Source organism: Camelus ferus, chromosome 16, assembly GCF_009834535.1.
Source record: "Camelus ferus isolate YT-003-E chromosome 16, BCGSAC_Cfer_1.0, whole genome shotgun sequence".
In the NCBI taxonomy this organism is placed as follows: Eukaryota; Metazoa; Chordata; class Mammalia; order Artiodactyla; family Camelidae; genus Camelus; species Camelus ferus.
This window is the reverse complement of record NC_045711.1, coordinates 17743345-17764147: the sequence shown is the minus strand read 5'-3', so window position 1 is coordinate 17764147 and position 20803 is coordinate 17743345. Positions and strand designations below refer to the sequence as shown.

The 20803-nt window shown below is 56.0% G+C and overlaps 1 protein-coding gene across 1 annotated transcript in view; it reads left to right on the top strand.

The window, feature by feature from the left end:
* Positions 1–9469: 9469 nt before the first annotated feature.
* ADORA2B (adenosine A2b receptor) overlaps positions 9470–20803 on the top strand; it is a 19894-nt gene continuing 8560 nt past the window's right edge. Inside the window, exons 1-2 of the mRNA XM_032498230.1 lie at positions 9470–9651; positions 9779–10426. Coding sequence (XP_032354121.1) covers positions 9470–9651; positions 9779–10426 — 830 coding nt within the window. The remainder of the gene's footprint in view (positions 9652–9778; positions 10427–20803) is intronic.

The following is a 20803-nucleotide window of genomic DNA, read 5'->3' as shown; positions in this document are numbered from 1 at the left end:
GGAGCGGTTCTGGAAGAGTCGGTGGAATGGACTCCTCAGCTGAGCCCAGCAGCCCTGGGCAAGTCCCAAGATGAGCCAGGCCTGCGACACGCCTCTCAGGGAAGACACTCATGGGACTGCTGTCTCTGCCTGGCTCCTGCAGGCTGGCCCGGCTGGGTGGAGGAGGCCAGGAAGCGTTTGTTCACCTTCCATCCTGTGGATGCACCAGTCACTGCAGCCGGAAGGTCCGTCCACCAGTGGGTTGTCACCCAGCCTTAAAAGGGGATGAAATCACAACTCACGTGCATCGGGGATGAGCCAGGAGGACGTGGCACTGAGTGGACTGAGCTGTCACAGAAGGACAGGTGCTGTCTGAGTCCACTCGCACGAGGCCCCTGGAGTTGTCAAATCCATAGGGACAGTCGGATGGGGGTTCCTGGGGCTGGGGGAGTCTGGGGAGTTACTGTTGAATGGAGATAGAGTTTCAGTTTTGCACAATGAAAAAGTTCTGGGGATGGACAGGGGTGTTGGTTGCACAACAGTGTGAATGTACCTAATGCCACTGAACCAGAATCTGGCTCCTGCCCGCAGCACCCTGTGCGAGGGGGAAGGGGTGGACAGTGACTCAGGTGGTGAGAGCTCCAGGGGGAGGGGGGCAACCCTGGGGGGCAGGGGCGTTGGGAGGATGGAGATTTGCTCCTGCAGAGACACCTGAGTGCCAAGGCAGGGTTTGCACCAGCGGGGCCGCACCTGGGCAGTGGCTCGACCCCGGGCTCAGCCGCTAGCAAACGCTCAGGACAGCAGCCCTGGCCCTGGACTTCCCTGACCTGCGTCTTAAGTGCCAGACCTAAGACTGTCATTAAAACAGCCAGATTCTTCACTTTAGAGACAACAGCGTCTGCTGAGCTCTGCGGTTCCTGCCCCACAGCACTTGTTGGGAACCTGGGAGGGGATCTGAGCCCACAGAGCAGAAGAGGTGGATAAAGTTCTGTACAAGACAACAAAGGGCAGGTATCAAGATGCCGTAAGGACGCAGTGCCTTTCAAAAGTGTGGTACCAGCAGAGGCGAGAGAACAGTGGATTCAGACATCAGAAGAGTCCAGAGTTCCGAGCTCGGGGGGGAGGAGGATGTCCCCGCGGGTGGGCGCCTTGCCGCTGGCGGTGGGAAGAGGGGCAGCTTAGATCCTCGGTCCCCACATGAGACACAAAACCCAGGAGCCACAAGTGGAAGTGAGACTGGCACATTTCACCACATAAAATGAAAAACTCTGACCAAAGGCACCATAAACAAAATTAAGAGATTAGAAACAGACCGGGGGAAAAACAGGCTGGGAAAATATTTGTGATCCCAAGCAGACAACACACGACGTTCACTGTGTATTTAATAATCAAAATACACAGGGCTCCCAAAAGCAGAGACATAAACAGTCCAGCCCGGGACGGGCTCACTGGCGGCGCTCAGGGGAGAGTGCAGAGTATCAGTAAAAATGAGGAGCAGCTGGACTGCCGTAGAAGGTAATGTAAAGTGGAGCAAGGATGAGACACACGTTTACTTACCAGATTGGAAAAGACAAAAAATGTTGATACTGTTCGGTTTTGGCAAAACTGCAGAAATGGACGCATTCGTACACCGTGGGTGAAGGAGGAGTAGGGTTTTCTGGAGAGTGATTTGGCGACGTTAGTGCTTTAAATGTTAACATGAAAACGTTGACCATGTGAAACCTTGGCCCAGCGTTCCCACTTCCAGAAATTCAGCCTACAGAAGCCCTCACGGGTGTTCAGGAAGAGGAGTGGATAAGAGTAACCGCAAAAATAATGGAAATAAAGTAGGAATTCCCATGAATGGAAGAGTGACAAAGAGTAAATCGTGTGTCCAGTAGCATGGAATACTGGGCATTTGTGTGAAAGGCTGGGGTCAATGTGGTCTTGGAAAGATGTCCATGAGATAGCTATTAAAAACAGGTTCTACTTTTATTAAAAAAAAAATCTATATACGTATAAATGCACATGGTAGGGGGGAGGGTATAGCTCAGTAGCAGAGCGTGTGCTTAGCATGCGCAAGGTCCTGGATTCAGTCCCCAGTCCCTCCATTTAAAAAATAAAAATTTTTTAAAAATGCATGCCCCAATTCACTAATTCCCGGTTGCATATCCTCTTCACCTTTCAACAGGACCTGTCATCACTAGCGTCTTCGGTTCTGTAACAGCTGCCACCGTGCTTGTATAAACGCAGAAGAATACCTGGAGCAGCACTCGGAGCTGCACCCACGGGGCGCGGGGCGTCTGGGAGGTCGGAAGGGCACTTTTACTAACGTAAAGGCTTCCGTGAGTTTACATGTACCCCTTGGGCATGTACCGTTTCTACAGTACGTGAGCACAACACGTCAACCCCAGGCACCAGGCTCCGCTGTGGCCAGCACCACCAGGTTTCCGCTGAGCCCCTGGAAGTCCAGTTTTACTTTGCCACGCTGGACAGCCGTCTTTCTTCAGGGGGTGACAATTCTCCTTTCATTATTTTTACATCTTTCCCAGAATCCGGTCTGTCACCCCAGATGCCAGGAACAGGGTGGCAAGCAGGCGGTGTGTCCGATGCAGTGGTTAGGATTTCTGTCCGGGACTCTGATTAACAGGACGATGAAGAGGGAAGAGACCTTAGAGGTCATGGGATTCAGCTTTCTCATTTCATGATTGAAGAAATGAAGGTTCACACAGGTGAAGCGATGGTCCCAGTGCCACAGGGAGAGCCAGCCCTTCCCTGGAGACCAGGCTGCAGAGTCCCAGCCATCATTCTGTCTGAATGAACGAGCCAAGAACTACGATCCTCTTGACCTAAACACTTTTGTAGCTCTGAATTCTGTAGGATGTGTCACCATGAGTCCCAGAAAACACGCACAGCGTGCCTGAGGGATATTTGTACGTGTGTTATTGAACGAGAAGTCCGGGGGGGCCATTCTTGCAATTGGTTGCAATGTTCAAACATGTGGTGAAGGACACAAGCTGTTCCCCCATCTTCCCCCATCAACTTCAGCGTGTTGGTTTTCACATCAAGTTTGTTACCTCATGGTTGCAAGGTGGCTGCCATAGCTCTCAGTAGGCATTTTCACACAGCAGCGGCCAAAGCAGGAGCAGAGGAAGGAGGTCCAAACCTCCCCGCGCCATTCCCCTTACGTCCTATTGGCCAACATTAGTCATACACCCTTCCCTTAGACTCATCACAAGGGATCGTCTGATTGGCTTAGACTCATGGTTCATCCTCTGGGGTGTGCCTGTCACTGCCACCCTGGGGTTCTGTTAGCAACCCAGAAAGGAGTGACTGTTGGGAGCCAAGGAGCAGCACTGCCACCAGCTCCTAGTCCTTGGTAGTGGCCACCTGAGCTCGTGGCCCGAGGTAACACCCACACTCTGCAGGAGCAGTGAAGGAATGGCTGTGAACGTAGAAGGAATAGCGCAAATATGCGGCGGTGAGCGGATTCGTGGATTCTAAAGTTTCCCAGTGACGCCGTCAGCCTCCTCAGATGATGTGTTTTGCAAACCACACTTGTGAAAACTGGCCTTTTCCACCTGGGGTCTCTGACATCAGCTGCAGAAACAAGGGCCTCATTTCAAGTAAAGGAACTGCGGGAGTCCCCAGAGACAGGGCAGAGACATGGGCGTGCAGCCGCCATGCTGGGTGGAAAATGGGACAAGCTTCCCAGAGAAGAGCCTGAGGACGCAGGAGGCTCCCAGGGAACAAGAGCCCGGGGCCTGGGTGGTGGCAGTGGGGATGGAGGGGTTCGTGGGGCGACCTGGAGCAGAAGGAGTGGAATTCTGCAAAGTCTCAGGGCTACACAGACAGGAAAGGAGCGAGGAGGGAAGTCGAGTGTCCCGATGCCATTGCCCCTGGAACCTAGTGGGACATTCACCCACCTTCCCTAAGGGCCAGAGCCCCTTCCCACCCCTGGAGCGACTCTCCATCCTGTTCCAGAAGCCCCTCCTGCATCCTTTCTTGTGTGCCTTAGACCTGACCTTAAAGGCCCTCGACACTGGATTGAAATTGCACGTCTAAGAGAAGCTTCAGTGCCCGTTACCAAGAACCCGGAGGCAGAGTGGTCCCTGTGCCGGGTGCAGTGTGGGCATCGCCAGGAGCAGCAGGAATGCACACCGACCTGGTTTAAGACCCGCTCCTCCACTTGTAAGCTGAGAGTGGCTCCGGGAAGAGTCCTCCAGGGGTCAGGGGCAGCTACTTCCCCTCTCTGCAGGGCGTCAGGTTGCAAGCTGTGTGACTTGTGTCTGTATTTCCTCTTTGGAGAAATGTCCATTCAAATCCTTTGCCCATTAAGAAAATTGGATTCTCTGTTCTTTTTATCGTTGTGTTATGAAAGTTCTTTAAATAGTCTATATACAAGACCCTTATCAAATAGATGATTTGCAAATGTTTTCTCCCACTTCGTGGATTGTCTTTTCACTCTCTTGAGAGTGTACCAAAGGTTAAATTTTGATGCAGTCCAATTTATCTATTGTTATTTGACAGCTTGGGCTTTTGGTGTCATATCTAAGAAATTGTTGCCTAACCCAAGATCGCAAGATTTACTCTCATGTTTTCTTCTCAGAGTTTCATAGTTTTAGCTCTTACATGTAGATTTTTGACTCATTCTGAGTTAGCTTTCGTATATGGTTTGAAGTAGGGGTCCAGTTTCATTTTTGGCATGTGGATATCCAGTTGTCCCAGCACCATTTGTTGAAAAGGATGTTCTTTTCACACTGAATTGTCATGGGACCTTTGTTGAATATCAACAGACCACAAATGTAAGGGTTTATTTGTGGATTCTCAAGTCAGTTCTGTCCATTTGTATGTCTGCCCTTTTGCCAGCACCACATTGTCTTGATTACTAAAGATTTGTGTAAGTTTTGAAATCAGGAAGTGTTAGTTCTGCAACTTTGTTTTCTTTTTTCCAGATTGTATCGCCTATTCTGGGTCCCTTACGTTTCCATATAAATGTTAGGATTAGCTTGCCAATTTTTGCAAAGAAGTCAGCAAGGACGTTGAAAGAGATTGTATTGAATCTATAGATCAATTTGGGTAGTATTGCCATTTTTACAATATTAAGTCTTCCAGTCCATGAACGTGGGATGTCTTTCCATTTGTTTAATTATGTTACCAACCTTGCATTCCTCTGGTAAATCCCACTTGGTCATGGTGTGTAACCCGTGTTCTGTATTGCCGGATCCAGTGTGGGTTGAGAGTTTTTGCATCTACATTCGTAAGGAATACCTGTAGTTTTCTTGTTTTGTCTTTCCCTGGTTTTGGTATCAGGATAATATTGGCCTCATAGAATGGTGTGGGACATGTTCCCTCCCCTCTCTTGTGAAACTCTTTCACAAGAGTTTGTGAGGACTGGGGTTCATTCTCCTATGCATGTTCTGTAAAACTCACCAGTGAAGCCATCTGGCCCTGGAGTTTTCCATGTGCAAAGTTTTTGATTCCTTAATCTCTCTGTTTCTTACAGATTGGTTCATAATGTTTCTCTCTTCCTGAGCCAGTTTTGGTGGTTTGCATTTTTCTAGGAATTTGCCCGTTTCGTGTAGATGATCTTACTTGTTGGCGTACAGCTTTTCATAGTATTCCGGGGTGTTCCTTCTTACTTTTGTGTACTTAGTAGTAATTCCTCTTTTTCATTCCCAATTTGAGTAGATTGTCCCCTCTCCCCACCTCTTTTTGATCAGTCAGCTAAAGATTTGTTAGTTTTATGATCTTTTCCAAAAAGCAAATTTTGGCCTTGTTGAGTTTCTCTATTTTTTTCTCTTCTTTATTTCATTTGTTGTCCACTCTAGTCTATTCCTTCCTTCCTTCTGCTCACATTAGGCTTCGTTTGCTTTTTTTCTTTTTCTTTTTTTAGCTTCTTAAGGTGGAAGCTTTGGTTATTGATTTGAGGTCTTTCTTCCTTTTTAATGTAGGCATTTATAGCTGTAAACTCTTCCCTAAACACTATTGTCATTGTATCCCATATATTTTGGTATGTTGGTATGTTGTATTTTTGGTATGTTGTATTTTTGCTTGTTTAAAACATCTCAAGATATTTTCTTACTTCCTTTATGATTTCTGCTTTGACCCTTTGATTATTTATGAGTATGTTTGTTACTTAATTTCCAAATACTTGTGAATTTTTCAAATATCTGTTTATTATTGATTTCTAATTGTAGTCCACTTTGGTTGTACGACATACTTCGTATTTCAATCGTTTTAAGTCAATGGACGCTTGTTTTATGGCCTACCATGTTGTCTGCCTTGAGGAATGTCACATGTGCCCTCAAGAAAAATGTGTGTTCTGCTGTTGCTGGGTAGAGGTTCTGCAGTGTCCTTCAGGTATAGTTGTTCACAGTGTCATTCAGGCCTTCTGTTTCCATAGAGATCTTCTGTCTAGTTGTCTAGTCGTCCTAGCCGTTACTGAAACTGGAGTAGTGAAGTCTGCAACTATTACATTGAACGGTCTCTTTCGCCTTTCGTTTCTGACAACTTTTGCTTTATGTATTCTGCGGCTCCATTATTAGGTGAATATATATTTATAATGGATTGACTCTCTTATCAGTATAAAATATTCTTAGCTGTCTCTAGTAACAACTTCTTTCTGAAAGTCTATTTTGTGTGATAATACTGTGGCCACTCCAGTTCTCTTTTGTTTACTCTTTGCTTGGTAAATCTTTTTTCATCCTTTTCTTTCAATATCTTTGTGTTTTTGAATCTAAAGTGTGTCTCTGGTACACAGTATATGTTTGAATCTAGTTTCTAAAATCCATTCTACCATTATCTGCCTTTTAATTAGAATGTTTAATCCATTACATTTGATGGTATACTGATAAGGCAGGATTTGCATCTACCACTTTGCTGTTTGCTTTATCTCTTACACCTTTTTTGTTCCTCTGTTCCTCCACTACTACCTTCTTTTTTGTTAAGTGAATTTTTTCTAGTGTGCCATTTTAAATTCCCTTATCATTTGGATAAGGACTTTGCCCCCATGATAAACAACAGGGAGGCTGTCCCCTTCTGCTTTCAATGTGGTTGCATGAGCAGGTGATGTGTGCAGCTGTGGCAGCCTTTTTGTGACCATGAAGCAATAAGTTTAGGATAAAAGATGGCAGAGCCCAAAGAGAGAGCGCCTGGGTCTTTGATGACATTCTGAGTGCTGCACCTACTCTGGGACCATCTGGATGCCACCTGGATTCTGCTCTGGCAGCACGGCAGGATGCAGCAGGGGTGGGAGGTGGGAGGTTGGGACCAGCCATCTGGAATCGGGCCACAGAGGGTCAACTGGTTCACAGTTGAATGTACCCTTCCACTTTCAACAATTAGGACCCGCTCAGGGTTCTATGGCTCTAATCCTAATCTATTCAAATGCTTCCATCACTGCAATAGTTTTCAAGAAGACTGGATCCTACAGGTGATCCCATGGCAGGTGGCTCCTCCTGCCCCTTTTCAGCCTGACCCCTGCTCAGGTAGGTATTTTGTTCCGTCTTATACACAAGAAACGGGGACTCAGAAAAATCAGTTACCTTGTCCAGGCCAGCCTCAGAGTCGAGGCTCAACCCAGTGTTCTCTGCTGCTGAGACTGGGCTCTGTTGGCTGCGCTCACCTTGCTTTCAAGACCAAACCTCCTGGTCCTCCAGACTCCACCCTCCCTTCTTCATTTCCTCAGCAATAACTGCCTGCTGTCAATACTGCCACCCCCGTGGGCCCCATGAGTCCAGTTCAGATCCCCAGCATGAGTTCCAGACTGGGGCTGACAAGAGTTGCGATAACTCAGTCGTTTCATGTCGACTTGATGGAGAGGGGACGGTGGGAAGGGTGCTGTGCTGGGGGGGTGGCAGTGGGAGGGGACAGAGAGGAGGAGGCTCTGCTGGCGGTGTTGGGGGGTGGATACCAGTCACGTTGAACTCAGTGCGTGGCGGGGAGGGCACAGCCTGGCACGGGGGACCCTTCCTGCTCAGGCGATTTGGGGAAGATTTCTTGAAGGAGGTTGGGCTCTGGGAAGGGGACCTGGGGATTCCAGGTACAACAGGTGCTGGAGCTGTGCCCAGAGACCCCAGGGCATGCAGGAAGCCCTCACAGCGGTGACTGGACACACAGCAGGACACCCAACCTGGCGACTGAATCCTTCCCTGGTCGGGCCATCCTGTCTCTCCTCTCCTGGGCATGGCTGTCCCTGAGCTGGCCCCTTGCTGCCACCTCTGCCTGGCACGGCTGCCCACCTCGTGCCCCCCCCCCCATCGCCCAGTTTTGCCCAGGAAGCCTCCCGAACTCTCTCCCCTCCCCCCACCCCAAGGAAGTGCACTTGGACAAGTCCTTTGATCTCTCCGGCATTCCACTGTGTCCTCTGCGAGGAACAGTAGTTTGCGTCCAGTGCCATGGGCGTGGGTGGCAGAGATCATGACACCTGAGCTTAGCCAGGGCGTGGAATTCCTTTCAACAAAAAGGTCAAGTTTCTCATCACAGAAGTAACAAAACCACGTGGAAAATAGAGAAGGTCCCCTGTCGTCGCCTCCCACAGCCGGGACATCCAGTGTGAGTGCTTCTGCTGACACACAGGCAGGTGACACAGGTCACGCCTGTCGGGTGGAGGCTGAGGGGCTCTGTTGTTACTGCAGCTTCACACACCATTCCACCCATTCATTCCCAGTGTTTGACTTTGTAGCTGTTTGGTATATCCACAGAGCTAGGCAGCCCTCCCTGCATTTAGAAAATCTTCATCACCCCAAAAGGAAGCCCTCTGCCCTTTAGCAGTCACCTCCATGTCCGACTGTTTGCTTAACAGTATTTTACAAGCATCTTTTCCTGTTGCCTAACACTCTCTTTAAGCACCTTGTCTGGTGGCTGCCAGCAAAGGATGTGGGGTGAGGGACTGGCATGGCCTATGTATTCTTGGATGTGAGTGTCGGGTGCAGAGCCTCATGGAGCAGTGTCTGGTGTCGGGTCCTGGGGCAGAGATGAGGGAGGGATGGTGGGTGCCAGCGGGGGTCAGGGACCAGCTGGGGCGACTTTGTCGGGGGAGAGAAGGAAGCTCTGGACGCAGAATCGCAGCACGTAGGGATTTGGCTGTGGGCAAGGACGGAGCGGGGAATCAGCCCACCTCCCAGGGTGGGTGAGGCGGGGCGAGGGGAGTGCTGTAAGGTCAGTAACCGAGTCCCAGAGTCGGGGAGGCGGGGAACGGGTCTGGACAGAGCTGAAGATGAGCTTGGTTTTGGACCTGCTGGCTCGGGCCGGGCTCTCCGGGCGGATGTGCAGGCAGGGCACGCAGAAGGCACTGGGGCTGCAGGGGAAAGATTTTGGAGTTCAGGTTGAGGCACGTGTGAGGACTGGGGAGCCGGAGCCGACCCGGGGTGGGCGTGAAGGGGAGCAGGGGGCTGAGGAGCACAGGCGTTGGGGGCTAGGGGACGAGCGAGGAAGTGAGGACGTGGGACAGGCAGATCGGCGAGTAGGGGGCTGAGCCGGCGGCGGGGAGGCCGGCGCGGGTGCAGGGATGAGGGCGCGGCGCGGCGCGATCCCGAGGTGGTCTGGCCGTCGGGTGCCCGGCCCGAGGAACGGGCGAGGTCGGAACGAGTGGCCCGAGGCGGCCGCGAGTTCGGGCTCCTCGCTGCCTCCTCGCGGCACCCGGTCCTCTGCAGGCGAGCCCTGCTGGTCCAGCGCGGTCCACGGGGTCCGGTGGGGGAGCCCGCAAGGCTGCAGGTCGGCGCCCCGCGGTGTGGGTTCTGAGCCCCAGGGGCTCGCGGGGACGGGCGGGCGCCCCGGCAGGTCCGATCCCGACCCCCGCCCCAGCTCCCGGCCGCAGGACGGGGCGAGCGCTCGGACAGCGAGTTGGGCGCGAGAAGCGCTGGAGACCGCGACCCGGCCGGGGGGCGCCACGGGGACGCTACGGCCCGACCCCGCGCCGCCGAGAGCCGCCGAGCCCGCGGCGGCTGGGCGGAGGGGGCGGCGCCGCGGGCGGACGCGGGCGGACGCGGGCGGGCACAGCCAATGCGCGCCGCCCCCGCGCCGCGCCGCCCCGCCCGGCAGCCCGGCCGCCTGGCCGAGCGCGAGTCCCGGGCTCAGACGCGGCGGGAGACGCGCGGTCCGGACGCTCCGGCCAGCCCGGCGGGGCCGAGCCCAAGCTGGAGGCGCAGGACGCGCTGTACGTGGCGCTGGAGCTGGCGCTGGCCGCGCTGTCGGTGGCCGGCAACGTGCTGGTGTGCGCGGCGGTGGGCGCCTCGAGCGCGCTGCAGACGCCCACCAACTACTTCCTGGTGTCCCTGGCGGCGGCCGACATGGCCGTGGGGCTGTTCGCCATCCCCTTCGCCGTCACCATCAGCCTGGGCTTCTGCACCGACTTACACAGCTGCCTGTTCCTCGCCTGCTTCGTGCTGGTGCTCACGCAGAGCTCCATCTTCAGCCTCCTGGCCGTGGCTGTCGATAGGTACCTGGCCGTGCGCGTCCCGCTCAGGTGAGGCGCCCTGACCTGCTGCCGCCCCCGGGAACCCAGACCCTCCCGGCGGAGGCGCGGGGCGCGCGAGCTCCCGCCCGCACCTGGACGAGAGGCCTCCCGACCCACGTGCTCCGGGCCAGCCCGACCCTCTCGGCGGCCGGGACGAGCATCTCCTGAAGGGAGCCCCAGGAGGGGCAGCTCTGGGGCTCCGGGATGCAGCTCTGGGCGCCATCCCCGCGGTGCAGCTTCGGGAAAGCGCCGCCGAGCGGGCGGAAGGAGGCCAGGCGCACAGGCTGGTGATCGCATCCCCTCCGCTCGGCCAAGCGCTGGGGTTCTGGGCCAGGGAGGCTCTGGGGCAACTTTGGATGCTGGGACCCGCTTGGGCAGAATGACATTACTTTACGCCCAACATCAGGATGTACCTGCCGACCCCGGGGAGGTGCCAGTTAATTTTGGGGAATGCTGCGTGCCTAGTGAGGACTGTAACCACCCCCTTATACTTAAAGAGAGTTAAAGTGCTTCCTGGCTCGCCAGGACCCACAGCCTGAGAGCCTCGTGCGTTGTGTAACGTTTATCCACTGCCAGCCTGTCCCAGCCGGCTGGGAAAGTGCCGCTAGGATTTCAGGAAACTGAAGAACTTGGGGGTCTGCTCTTTCTCCCACACTCAGAATCTGATTTAGGATTCGGGGGGTGGAGCCAGCCAGGGGAGTGGAGCCCCAGTAGTAGCGGAGAACCTGAGAGCTAGAGTATCATTGAGGGCCGATGAGAAGTACTTAACTCTCTCTGGCGCCAGGGCCCCTTGGCTTTTCTGAATTGGGTAAACTTGGGATCTCTTTGGATTTAGAACTGAGACAGGGGAACTGAGTCACAGGAGTAGGAGGGAGAGGAAGGAATTAATCTCCTGAGTGCCAGCTCTGTGAGACGCATTGTATTAAACTTATATCCTTTAACCCTGCAGTAATTCCAAAGGTAGGGACCGTTACCTGCGTCCTGTAGGCGAGGGGCTGGTGGCTCAGGACCTGGCCTCTGGAAGGATGGAGTGGTGTGGGAGCAGGACTTGGACTCAGAGCTGGCCCCGCGTTCCCGCGTGCTGTCAGTGTGCCAGCAGGGCTGTGTGTGGCGTCAGTGTTGGGATGTGGGCAGAAAGTGTGCTGATGTTTCTGGAAGTGGATCCTGCCTGCAGTGAATTGGTTGTAAGGTAAATGTGTCTGAGGCAACTGATGGCAAGAAGGCTCCCAGAGCCCGTCAGCCCAGCTGATGTGTTGAGCCTCGTTCCTGTGGTGTGTGTCCTGGGTCCCAGCGGGAGCAGGACCCCCTGCTCGCAGGCTGTGAGCCTCAGCTGCGTGTCCCAGCCTTTCCTGCTGCCCTTGGCTGGCGACCAGGAGGCCTCCGGCGTCCCATCAGGTGTCACAGGGATTGCCGAGGCCTGGGGTGGCTTGGCACTGTCTCCGTTTCCTGCCTCCTGGTCCTCGTGTTGGTTACTCCATGGCCCCCAGCAGGCAGTCAGCAGCCCTGGCCCAAGTTGCCCAGCAGACAGAAGCCCCGTGGGGTTGCCTGGGCAGAGGTCCAGAGAGACCTCAGCTCAGTGGAATTACTGGAGCAGGAAGTCCCGTAAAAGTTTGACTCTGTTAGTTCTTGTCCTGGTGTGTGCTGGGTGGGGTCCTAAGAAACATGGGTGTGGGTGTGGATGTGTTAAGGGGAAAGAAACCTGAGTCACAGGCCCCTGACTTCTTTGCATTTGCTAAGGGCGGGGGGTGGGGGAGGCGGAGGGCAGGTCCCATCCCTGCCCTCCTGGCCTGCCCCCGGGAGGTCAGAGGCCTGGAGGAGGTGTGTGTGAGCAGCCCCAAGTCCCCATCCCCAGAAGGTACGGCATCTGACAGCCCCCCACCTCGCGCCCCGGCCAAGCCCACCCTCACGGGTGGGAGGGTTCTGGAGCCCGTTGGCAGGCCCTCTTCCCACAGCTGTTTCAGCACTTCCAGCCCCATGAGCAGGCTCAGTGCAGATTACAGGACCCCACCAGGCCCTCCTGAATCAGAATCTCTGGAGTGGGGTGTGTGTGGGTCCCAGTATCAGTAGGTAACCAGGGACTTCTGGTCCCACCGAAGTCTGAGGACCTTGGGGAGTCAGGGAACCTGGAGGCACCCTTCTTTGCTGACCTGGGCCAGGCAGCTCTCACTCAGGTCACGGGTCGGTGGGAGTGAAGTTGGAAGAGTGTCTGGGAGCGGGTGTCTCCCCTATTAAGGCAGCAGTAACCGGGGGTGAGCCAGGGAACAGGGGCCAGGTGCTTAGGCACGCCTCTTAGCTGGGCAAGAACAGTGCTTGGACTTAGCCTCGGTGTTTGTAGTTGCTCCAAGGCTCTGAGTGCAAGGCCACGGAGCCCACAGCCGCACCGGCCACCCAGTTGCCAAGGCAGGGAAGGGTACAGTGCAGGAGGAGAGAGGAGTCGGAGGAGATGCTAAAAAAAAGTCAGAACTTTGGGAGGATGGAGGTGGAGGGGAGGCGTGTCTGCTCCCATCTCCTTGGCCTTAGAGAGGGGTGACCACACAGAAGAAAGACCTCTAACTCAAGTTCAAGTCCGTGCAGCTGGTGATGCTGCCTGGACAGAGGGTCCAGTCCCAGTGGTGCCCTGACGCGGGCAGGGAGGGGTGGCCCCCCAGCTGGCGGGGTATGCGGGGTGGGTGTGTCTGCCCACAGCTGCTCACTTCCCCGGCAGGCCACTACCGGCAGGAGCACTTCCTCCTTCCTCCCTAATCTGATCTTGTTCCCTGGGCACCACACCCCGGGCCATGCAGGGGGCGGTGAGGGGGGCTGTGTGGTCGCTTCTGTCCGCCACTCCCCACACAAGACCCTGATCCCCCAGCACTGGGCGCCGAGTGTCTGGTGGAGCCGGAGGCGGCTGTTGGGATGGCTGGATGGTCAGCAGAATGGAGGGTGGGGCATGTCTGTCTGTCTGTCCCCTGTCAGTGGACCCTCTCCCGCTCACCTTCCCACCCCCTTTGGCAGGTGGAGGCATCTTCCCGGGGCCTCTCAGGTCCTCTCTGGGACGGTGGGACTGGGGACTTCTTAGCAGGACTGCGCCTTGGGTGGCAGGGTGGCCTCTCCTCAGCCCCTCCTAGGTGATGGGACTGCAGGGTGTTGGCAGAGGATTGGGGGTGTTTTTTCCAGAGCTCTTTCTTTCTTAAAATTTGAGCTACCCTTCCCACATGACAAAATGCATCTGTGCTGTTGTTTTGTTTTGACACAAGCTGGGAAAGGAGGTGTCAGCTCTGGGTGCCCCTGCCGCCTCCCCAAGGAGCCCCGCCTGGGGGCCCCCTTCTGGGTCAGTGCCGCTTCCTCTTCCAGATGAACTCATCCATGAGGGTGAATGGTGGCCCAGAAAGCCGTCCACGCTCGAGTCCCCGCCTCACGTGGGAGACAGACGGACATCCCCCCACGGGGATCTCAGGGACAGTGGCTCACCCAGGGTGCTCCGCTGGCCCCAAGGTGCAATCTCGTCTGTGTAAGTAGCTGTGGAGAGGAAGGAGGCGGCGTGTGACGATGAGGCAGAGGCAGGAGGGACGCGGCCACAGCCAGGGGACGCTGGGCGGCCCCAGAAGCTGGAAGGGGACTGGAACTGGTTCTCCCAGAGCCTCGGAGGGAACGCGGGCCTGCCTGTGTTTCGGGCCTCTGGCCTCCAGGACTGGGGGTGCGAGCACTCTGAGCCCGCACTCAAGTGTGTGGCGCCTTGTTCCAGGGGCCTCAGGAAGCCACCGTTCGTATGCCCCTCCCCCAGCACCGGCCCCGTCCTGCGTTTCCTCCCCAGGAAACTCCTCCAACACATCTTCCGGTGTCACTGCCTCCACCTCTGATGTCACCATGGCGCCACTGAACCGCTCCTGTCAGGTCACCCCTGCAAGGCCCCCTTTCGGTAGAATCTCAGGGTCCTTCTTGGGCCTTGTCACACACGTCTTCCAGCAGCTCCCAACCAGGTCCTGCTGGGAGCCCCCAGCCCTCTCCTGCTCCCCTAGAGCCGCTCTCCAGTCTGGGTGTGCCCGGAGGTCCTGGGCCCTCGCTGGGGGTAGAGGCCACCCAGCTGAAGGGTCGTCCAGGAGCACCTGGGAGCCGTAGAGCGGGGAGGAGGTGGGCATTGGGGAAGGAGGGTCCCCCTGGCCACCTGAGGCCTGCCCTGGGGCCCTGGCCCGGAGCTGGCGCGGTGACCAGAAGCCCCTCTGCAGATGAGTCCGCAGCCTGCGTGCGGGGGAGTGGGCCTGCCGTGGGTCCCCGCCGAGTGGGCGCAGAGCCCTGGAAAGCCCGGGGCTGCCTTTGGTCACTTGGAGAGAGAGCTTTTCACACGGCAGGTGACCTGGGACCCTGTGGGACCCAGCCTCGACCTCACTGTCCTCTCTTGGCCGCGGTCACAGCACAGGTGCAGCCGCGGGGACGGGTGTGAGCAGTGGTGTGCCTGCTGCTCCGGTCCCCAAACCTTGTACCACGGTCGTGGGCGGCCACCACTCGCCCTTTTCTGGGTCTGGGCCCCTATGTGCTCTTCTTATGACAACGATGCCGTGACCTTCCGACTCTGCAGGTGGGGAAAGCAAGGCTCAGAGGGTTGTCTGCCCAGGGGCACACAGCCAGGCCTGGGGAGCCTGTCGTCCCGGGAGCCTTTGTGTGACAGTGGGAGGGAGAGGCTGCCACCTGCGGCCATCCAGAACTCCCCATGGTGAGTGGTCCCCTCTCGAGCGGACGAGTGAGGACACCAGAGGACCGTGGTCGGGACCCTCCTGGTGCCCCAGGACAGCATGGGGCATCGTGGCCGAGGGAGGAGGCGCGGCTCCTCTGCCCGAGGGCGTGGCTTACAGCTGCTCCGCCCTGGGCATCTCCCCCGCCCCCTCTTTCCTCAGGTGCAGGGGACTGAGGCCCCACCTCCCCGGCCCCGCCCTGCGGTCCTTCCCCGCTGGGGAAGCCATTCACCGTGCTCGCGCAGAGGCTGACAGGCTTAGCGGCGAAGAGCAAGCGTCCCTTCTTTGAAAGAATGAAAGCGGGAACAGACGCCCCGGGCCCGGGCTCGCGGCCGGCGGCTAACCCAGCCGGGGCTGTGGGAGGGGGCAGCGCTGCTTCTGGAAGGCCGGTGCTGGGGTTCCCTGAGGGGCAGCCCCAGGCCGGTTCCAAGGGTCACGCCCCTCTGGTGACACCCGGGCTCGAGCCACCATCCTTAAACAGCACCCACTGACCTGCCTCCCCAAGCCCTTCCCGCCCGCTCCTTCCAGCTCTTGCTACATTTTGGTTTTCCTCCTGGGGTTCCTGTTTCAGCCTCTGCATCTGATCCCATCACTTGCAGGCAGTGGCTGTTGTCCATCCAGGAAAACAAGGAAAAGTCGCGCCCTCCCTGTGCGGCTGCCGCGGGCTCCCTCCTGCGCCGTCAGGGTCAAGAGTGCCTGCGTTTTATTCTGGAACTGTCGTAAAGTTTCCTGGACGTCTCAGAGCGGAAGCCGAGAAACGGCGTCTGTGGTGTTGGAGCCGTGTGCTTCTCATCGGCCAGGACGCGGAAGTAGGACTCGGGTCACCAAAGCCGTCCTCTCGGGGAGACGGTGCTCCTGGCAGGTCCCGCAGCGGCCCCTGCATCACAGTCTTGGGGCCGCCCGACCGGGTCTCACATTCCCCGTTTCCTTCTTCCGTCCTCTGGGAGCCCACGTTTGTTTGTTTGTATGTCGGCCTTCGGTGGTTCTTTCAGGACTCGGGCTCTTACGTGCCAGAAGTGTCTAGATTTCTCCCACATGCTCGGTGGTTTGGCTGGACGTGGGCCCAGGAGCCCGACGGCACTTGTGGGAACACCCCGTGTGGCTCGAGAGGTCCGCCGTGGGTGGGGTTCTCCTTCGTAACTCGCGTTTCCCCTGGAAGCCGTTGGGGTCACTTGCTTCTGCCTGGCGTCCTGAAATGCCATGAGGTCGGGTCTAAAACTTGAGTTTCAGCTTTTCCCCTTCATTTGGCGATGGCACCAGGAGGGGAACCTCTCCAGTCTGAAGGCTCAGGTCTGTCTTCAGCTCTGAGATGTTTAAAAATGGTTTTTCTAGAGTATTTCCTCTCCTGGATTGCTTCCTTGTCCCCATCTGCTCTGGCTCTTCCTTCTGGGATGCTCGAGGGGAAGGTGGGTCCCCTCCGTGACTGAGCTCATCTCCCAAACGTTCTCTTACCTGCGAGGTCCCGGCACCTCAGCTTCTCATTCTCCCTGGAAGGGTCCTTGACTTTTTCTTCCCCTTCTTCTTCTTCTTTTTTAATTTTAGCATTTATATTTTCACTTTGGATTTAAGGTTAAATTTTTTTCAGTCGATCTTGAGAACTTTTTGGATTCACATGGTTCGGATTCTTGCTGTGGCAGAGTATACGGATCCAAACCTCTTCCCCGGCCCTGTCCTCCGGCTCTGGGTCAGGCTCCAGCCTGGGGAGAGGGTGGGAGCAGGAGGGGTGCGTGCCCAGCTCTGTGGGAGGTGGGGGACACTGGCTGGGCGGGAGAGGCCGCCCGCAGGCCGGCCAGCAGGCAGTTTCCCTTGACCTCTGCTCCGTTCTGGTACCTGCTGTCAGCCAGCCTGTAGCCTCTCTTCCTGGTCATCCCTGTTTCCAGTTTAAGGCTCCAGGCCCCATTCCTCATGATCCTGTCTGCCACCTGGGTTCTAGAAACTCATCAAGGTCTCTGGTTTGCTGGATGTCACCTTCCACTTGCATTTTGGGGATGGTTATGAATTTATTTCCTCTTTTGTTTTTCTACTGTCATCTAAAGGGGATTTTCTGGGAGGTGACAATTGGGTGGGACCTGGAAGTCCAGGGTAGGATTTTAATCAGGGGTTTGCTGTGATCAGGTTTGTATCATAAAACAGCTACTGTGGGGGACAGCAGGGGGGTGGGCTGGAGAGGACAAGATCACGGAGGGTGGCCTGCTGCCATCCAGGCGACGAGGAAGAAGGCATGACTGGGGCAGAGGCTCTGGAGATGCAGGTACAATCGAGAGGTATTTGAGATGCATGAAATCTGAAGTCCTCCCCCAGGGGAGACCAGTGTGCGATGCCAGCCGAGATGTCTGGCCAAGTTCAGAGCAGAGGGGCCACCGGTAAAGCCACGGAGCCAAGCAGAGCCGCGGACACGGGCCCTGGAAGTACAGGCAGCGAGCGAGGACCAGAGCCGGGGCGGGTCAGGGCCAGGCGGGCTGAGCCCAGAGTGTGAGACCCGCAGGCCTCGTCAGCCCGGGCGGTCGGCGGGGGTCTCTGGACCCGTGGACTGAGGGGCGTGCCCGTGGCTGGAGGGCGGGACCGCGGGGACAGGTTCAGGGGACCTGCTGACTCAGTAGGATGCTGGGCTTCAGGGAGAGGAAGAGTGCAGGGTGACCCCAGATTTCTGGGTGGCTGGTGGGGCGCCATCCTGGAGACATGGGGGCTTTGGGACAGCGTTGCCTCAGGTGGAGCTGGGCAGTCCGTGGTGGCGTCTGGGGCCCTGCGTCCTCCACGGTTCTGGCTCTGGACCCCACCGGTCCTGATGCTGCCAGCGCAGCATCGTCTGATCCTCCAGCCCCTGGGCTGTTCAGCACAGACCAGCTCCTCGCCCGCTCTCAGCCCCCCTTCTCCGGTTTACTGCCTGGTTTGTCCAGCCCTGCCCCCACAAACTTCCCAGAGCAGCTTTCTGTATGACGTCTTGCTTTCCAGCGCTGACTCCAACACCAGCGTGTGCAGACAGTGAAGCTCTGTGGAAAGGCATCGCAGAGCACGTCCTGTCAGCAGCACTTCCTGAACCCTCCAGCAGCCACTTCTCTGGGCTCCCATCTCCACTCCCCCGCCACATCCGCTGCTCCAGGACCCGGGCTCTCAGCCTCCCTCCTGCCCTTCAGCCACCCTCCGCCCAGCGGCAGCCGTTCTCAGATGGAAACCTGACTGCACCTCCTTCCTGGACCTGATGCTCCCAGCGCCTTGGGACGCCCGCCTCGCACTGGCCCCGTCCCTCCTCCAGCCTCACCCCGCCCTTGCCTCCTTTCGCTCTCTGCCCTGCTCCCGGACCCCCTCAGTTCCTGACTTACGGAGCCAGGCCTTTGCACATGCCGTTCTCTCTGCCTGGGATGCGCCTTACCTGCCGACTCTTCCTACTTTTCTCAGCACTCCTCCTGGGAGGTACCCGGGGTTCCTTTGCAGCTCTCTGCCTGCTTGCAGGTGTTTTCTTAATTATTTTTAATTTGTTTAAGGTCACCTTTCCTTCTCCATTATCAGCAGGGCTCATGCTGTTCCCCCATTATCTCCAGTAGGTGGTCTAGTTACCAGCTTGTGACACATCGAGGAGAGGGCAGTGTGTGCATGTCTGCGTGTGCGTGCACACGCGTGTGTGCTGGTGGGACCTGCCCTGATAGGGAGGGACGAGCTTGCTGCTGAGACCCAAGAAGCCCATGGAGGGTGTCGTCAGCACAAAGAGGGGACGAGTGAGAGCCCGAGGGGGGCCGAGCAGGAGTTGGGGGGGGGGATCCAGACCGGCTTTGCCAAAACCAGCGAGGAGACGTCAGCAGCGCTGCAGAGGCGTGCATAGCTCCCAGCGTGCGCATTTTCAGAAATCACCTGGCATGGAGTTTGTCGTAGCTGGGACTTTTTAAAAATTACAAAATGAATGCAGTGTGTGCCCTTACGTACACACACACACACACACACACACACACACTCTGCATTCATTCTGTAACCTTTAAAAAGTCCCAGCTACTAAAAGAAACATACGTATGTATATATGTTTGTGCATCTGTACCTGGACGTGTGTGTGTACGTTTGTATCCATTTGACCAATCTCATGTGGTTTGTAGTTTCAGAGAGAATAAGTCATTCTGAACTAGCGTATTTTTCCCACAATTTCTATGTTGCAAAACTGATACAAGTTCCCGTGTTCATGTTTTGCTACATTTGCTGTCTGTGTTTTACACACACACACAGCTGCACCCAGGAGCTCTAGCACTGACACAGTACAGGCTCCTTAGACGTCCCACCTAACCCGATCATGGTCTTTAAAGTTTTTTTAAATCCAGTTTCCAGTAAAAGATCATGCGTGCACTTCATATGCTCCTTTAGTTTTCTTTAATCTGGAAGCGTTTCTCAGTCTCTCTTCCCCAGTCTGTTTCAAGACGGTGCCTTACTTTGGCTTTGGTTGTTTCCTTGTGGGTAGAGTCAGGATGGACATTCTTGGTGGGAAGCTGTCTCCGTGACACCGTGTCCACGTCAGCCCGCCGCCCGCAGAGGCACGCAGGGTGCGTCTGTCCCGGTGCTGTTGTGTTGGGTCTCACCCCGAGGCTGTGGCTGTGGCTGTGTCTGCCAGCATTCATCGCCGTAAAGGTGTGGTTTCCCTGTTGGCCGCTTCTCGCCTGGATCAGCGATTACCATGTAAAATGGTAATTTTACTGTTTCTCATTCCTTCCACCTTCCTAGTCAGCATTCTTCTGTAGAGAAGAGGTTTACCTTTTCCCTGCTCTTCCTTAAACTATTGTTTCAAATGCCAGTGGGCTTAAGTTAAGGAATTTTATTTTCATTCAGTGTGTTATAATCCATTCCTTTATTCATTTTGATGCCCAGAGTTGGCGAGTGGGAGTCCATTCTAGTTCACTTCTGTTTGAGCTCCTCGTCAGTTTGAGCACTTCCTTACTTCTGGCACAGGCTCCCATTGTGTTGTCTAGTTTTGGCACCAGCCATTTCCCAAGGTGCCCCGTCTCCTTTCTGTGGAGAACGGTATTCTGAAGCCAAGACCAGGGTGGGTGTGCTCACTGCTGCTGGCCATCATTTCTTCCAGGCCCTCGCAATGAGCAGAGCTAGGAGAGGTGTTTTGTTTTGTTTTGTTTTGAATAGTGACTTGGAAGAACTCTTGCTTCCAGAAGAATACCGTCTAATTAATGAGTCGGAATAGCTGAGTTAAGCGGATCATCATTTGGCAGCTGTCATAGTAATAACTGGTCCAGGCAAGAATAGGCTGTAGGTGATAAAACTCACTGGTGAAGCCTGATGAGAGCCAAGATACTCCCAGAGACGCAGAGCGGCCCACAGGGGACCCACTGCTGACACAGGGGCAAGGGTCACCACGGAGGAGCGCGGCGGACGCTGGGACGGCCAGGCAGCCAGGGCCAGCATCACGGGCACGGGCGCCCTGCTGCCGCGTGTCCCTGCCCGCTGCTCGCCTGTGCACGCGGTGGCCGCCGCGCTCCCGGCGCTGTACCTGGAGCGTGGTGCGTTTCAGCCCCAGCCCCGGGAGGGTACTTCTGTGAGGCGAGGGGACAGCAGGTGTCCTTCTTCTCTGGTCCAGGTGCAGGCAGTGGCCTTTTCTCTCAGGGGTCCTGCTTCACTGGAGGGCTTCAGCGTCCGGAGCCCAGCAGCCTTGGGCTGCCCCCAGCTCCCATCCGATACAGGAGACCAACAT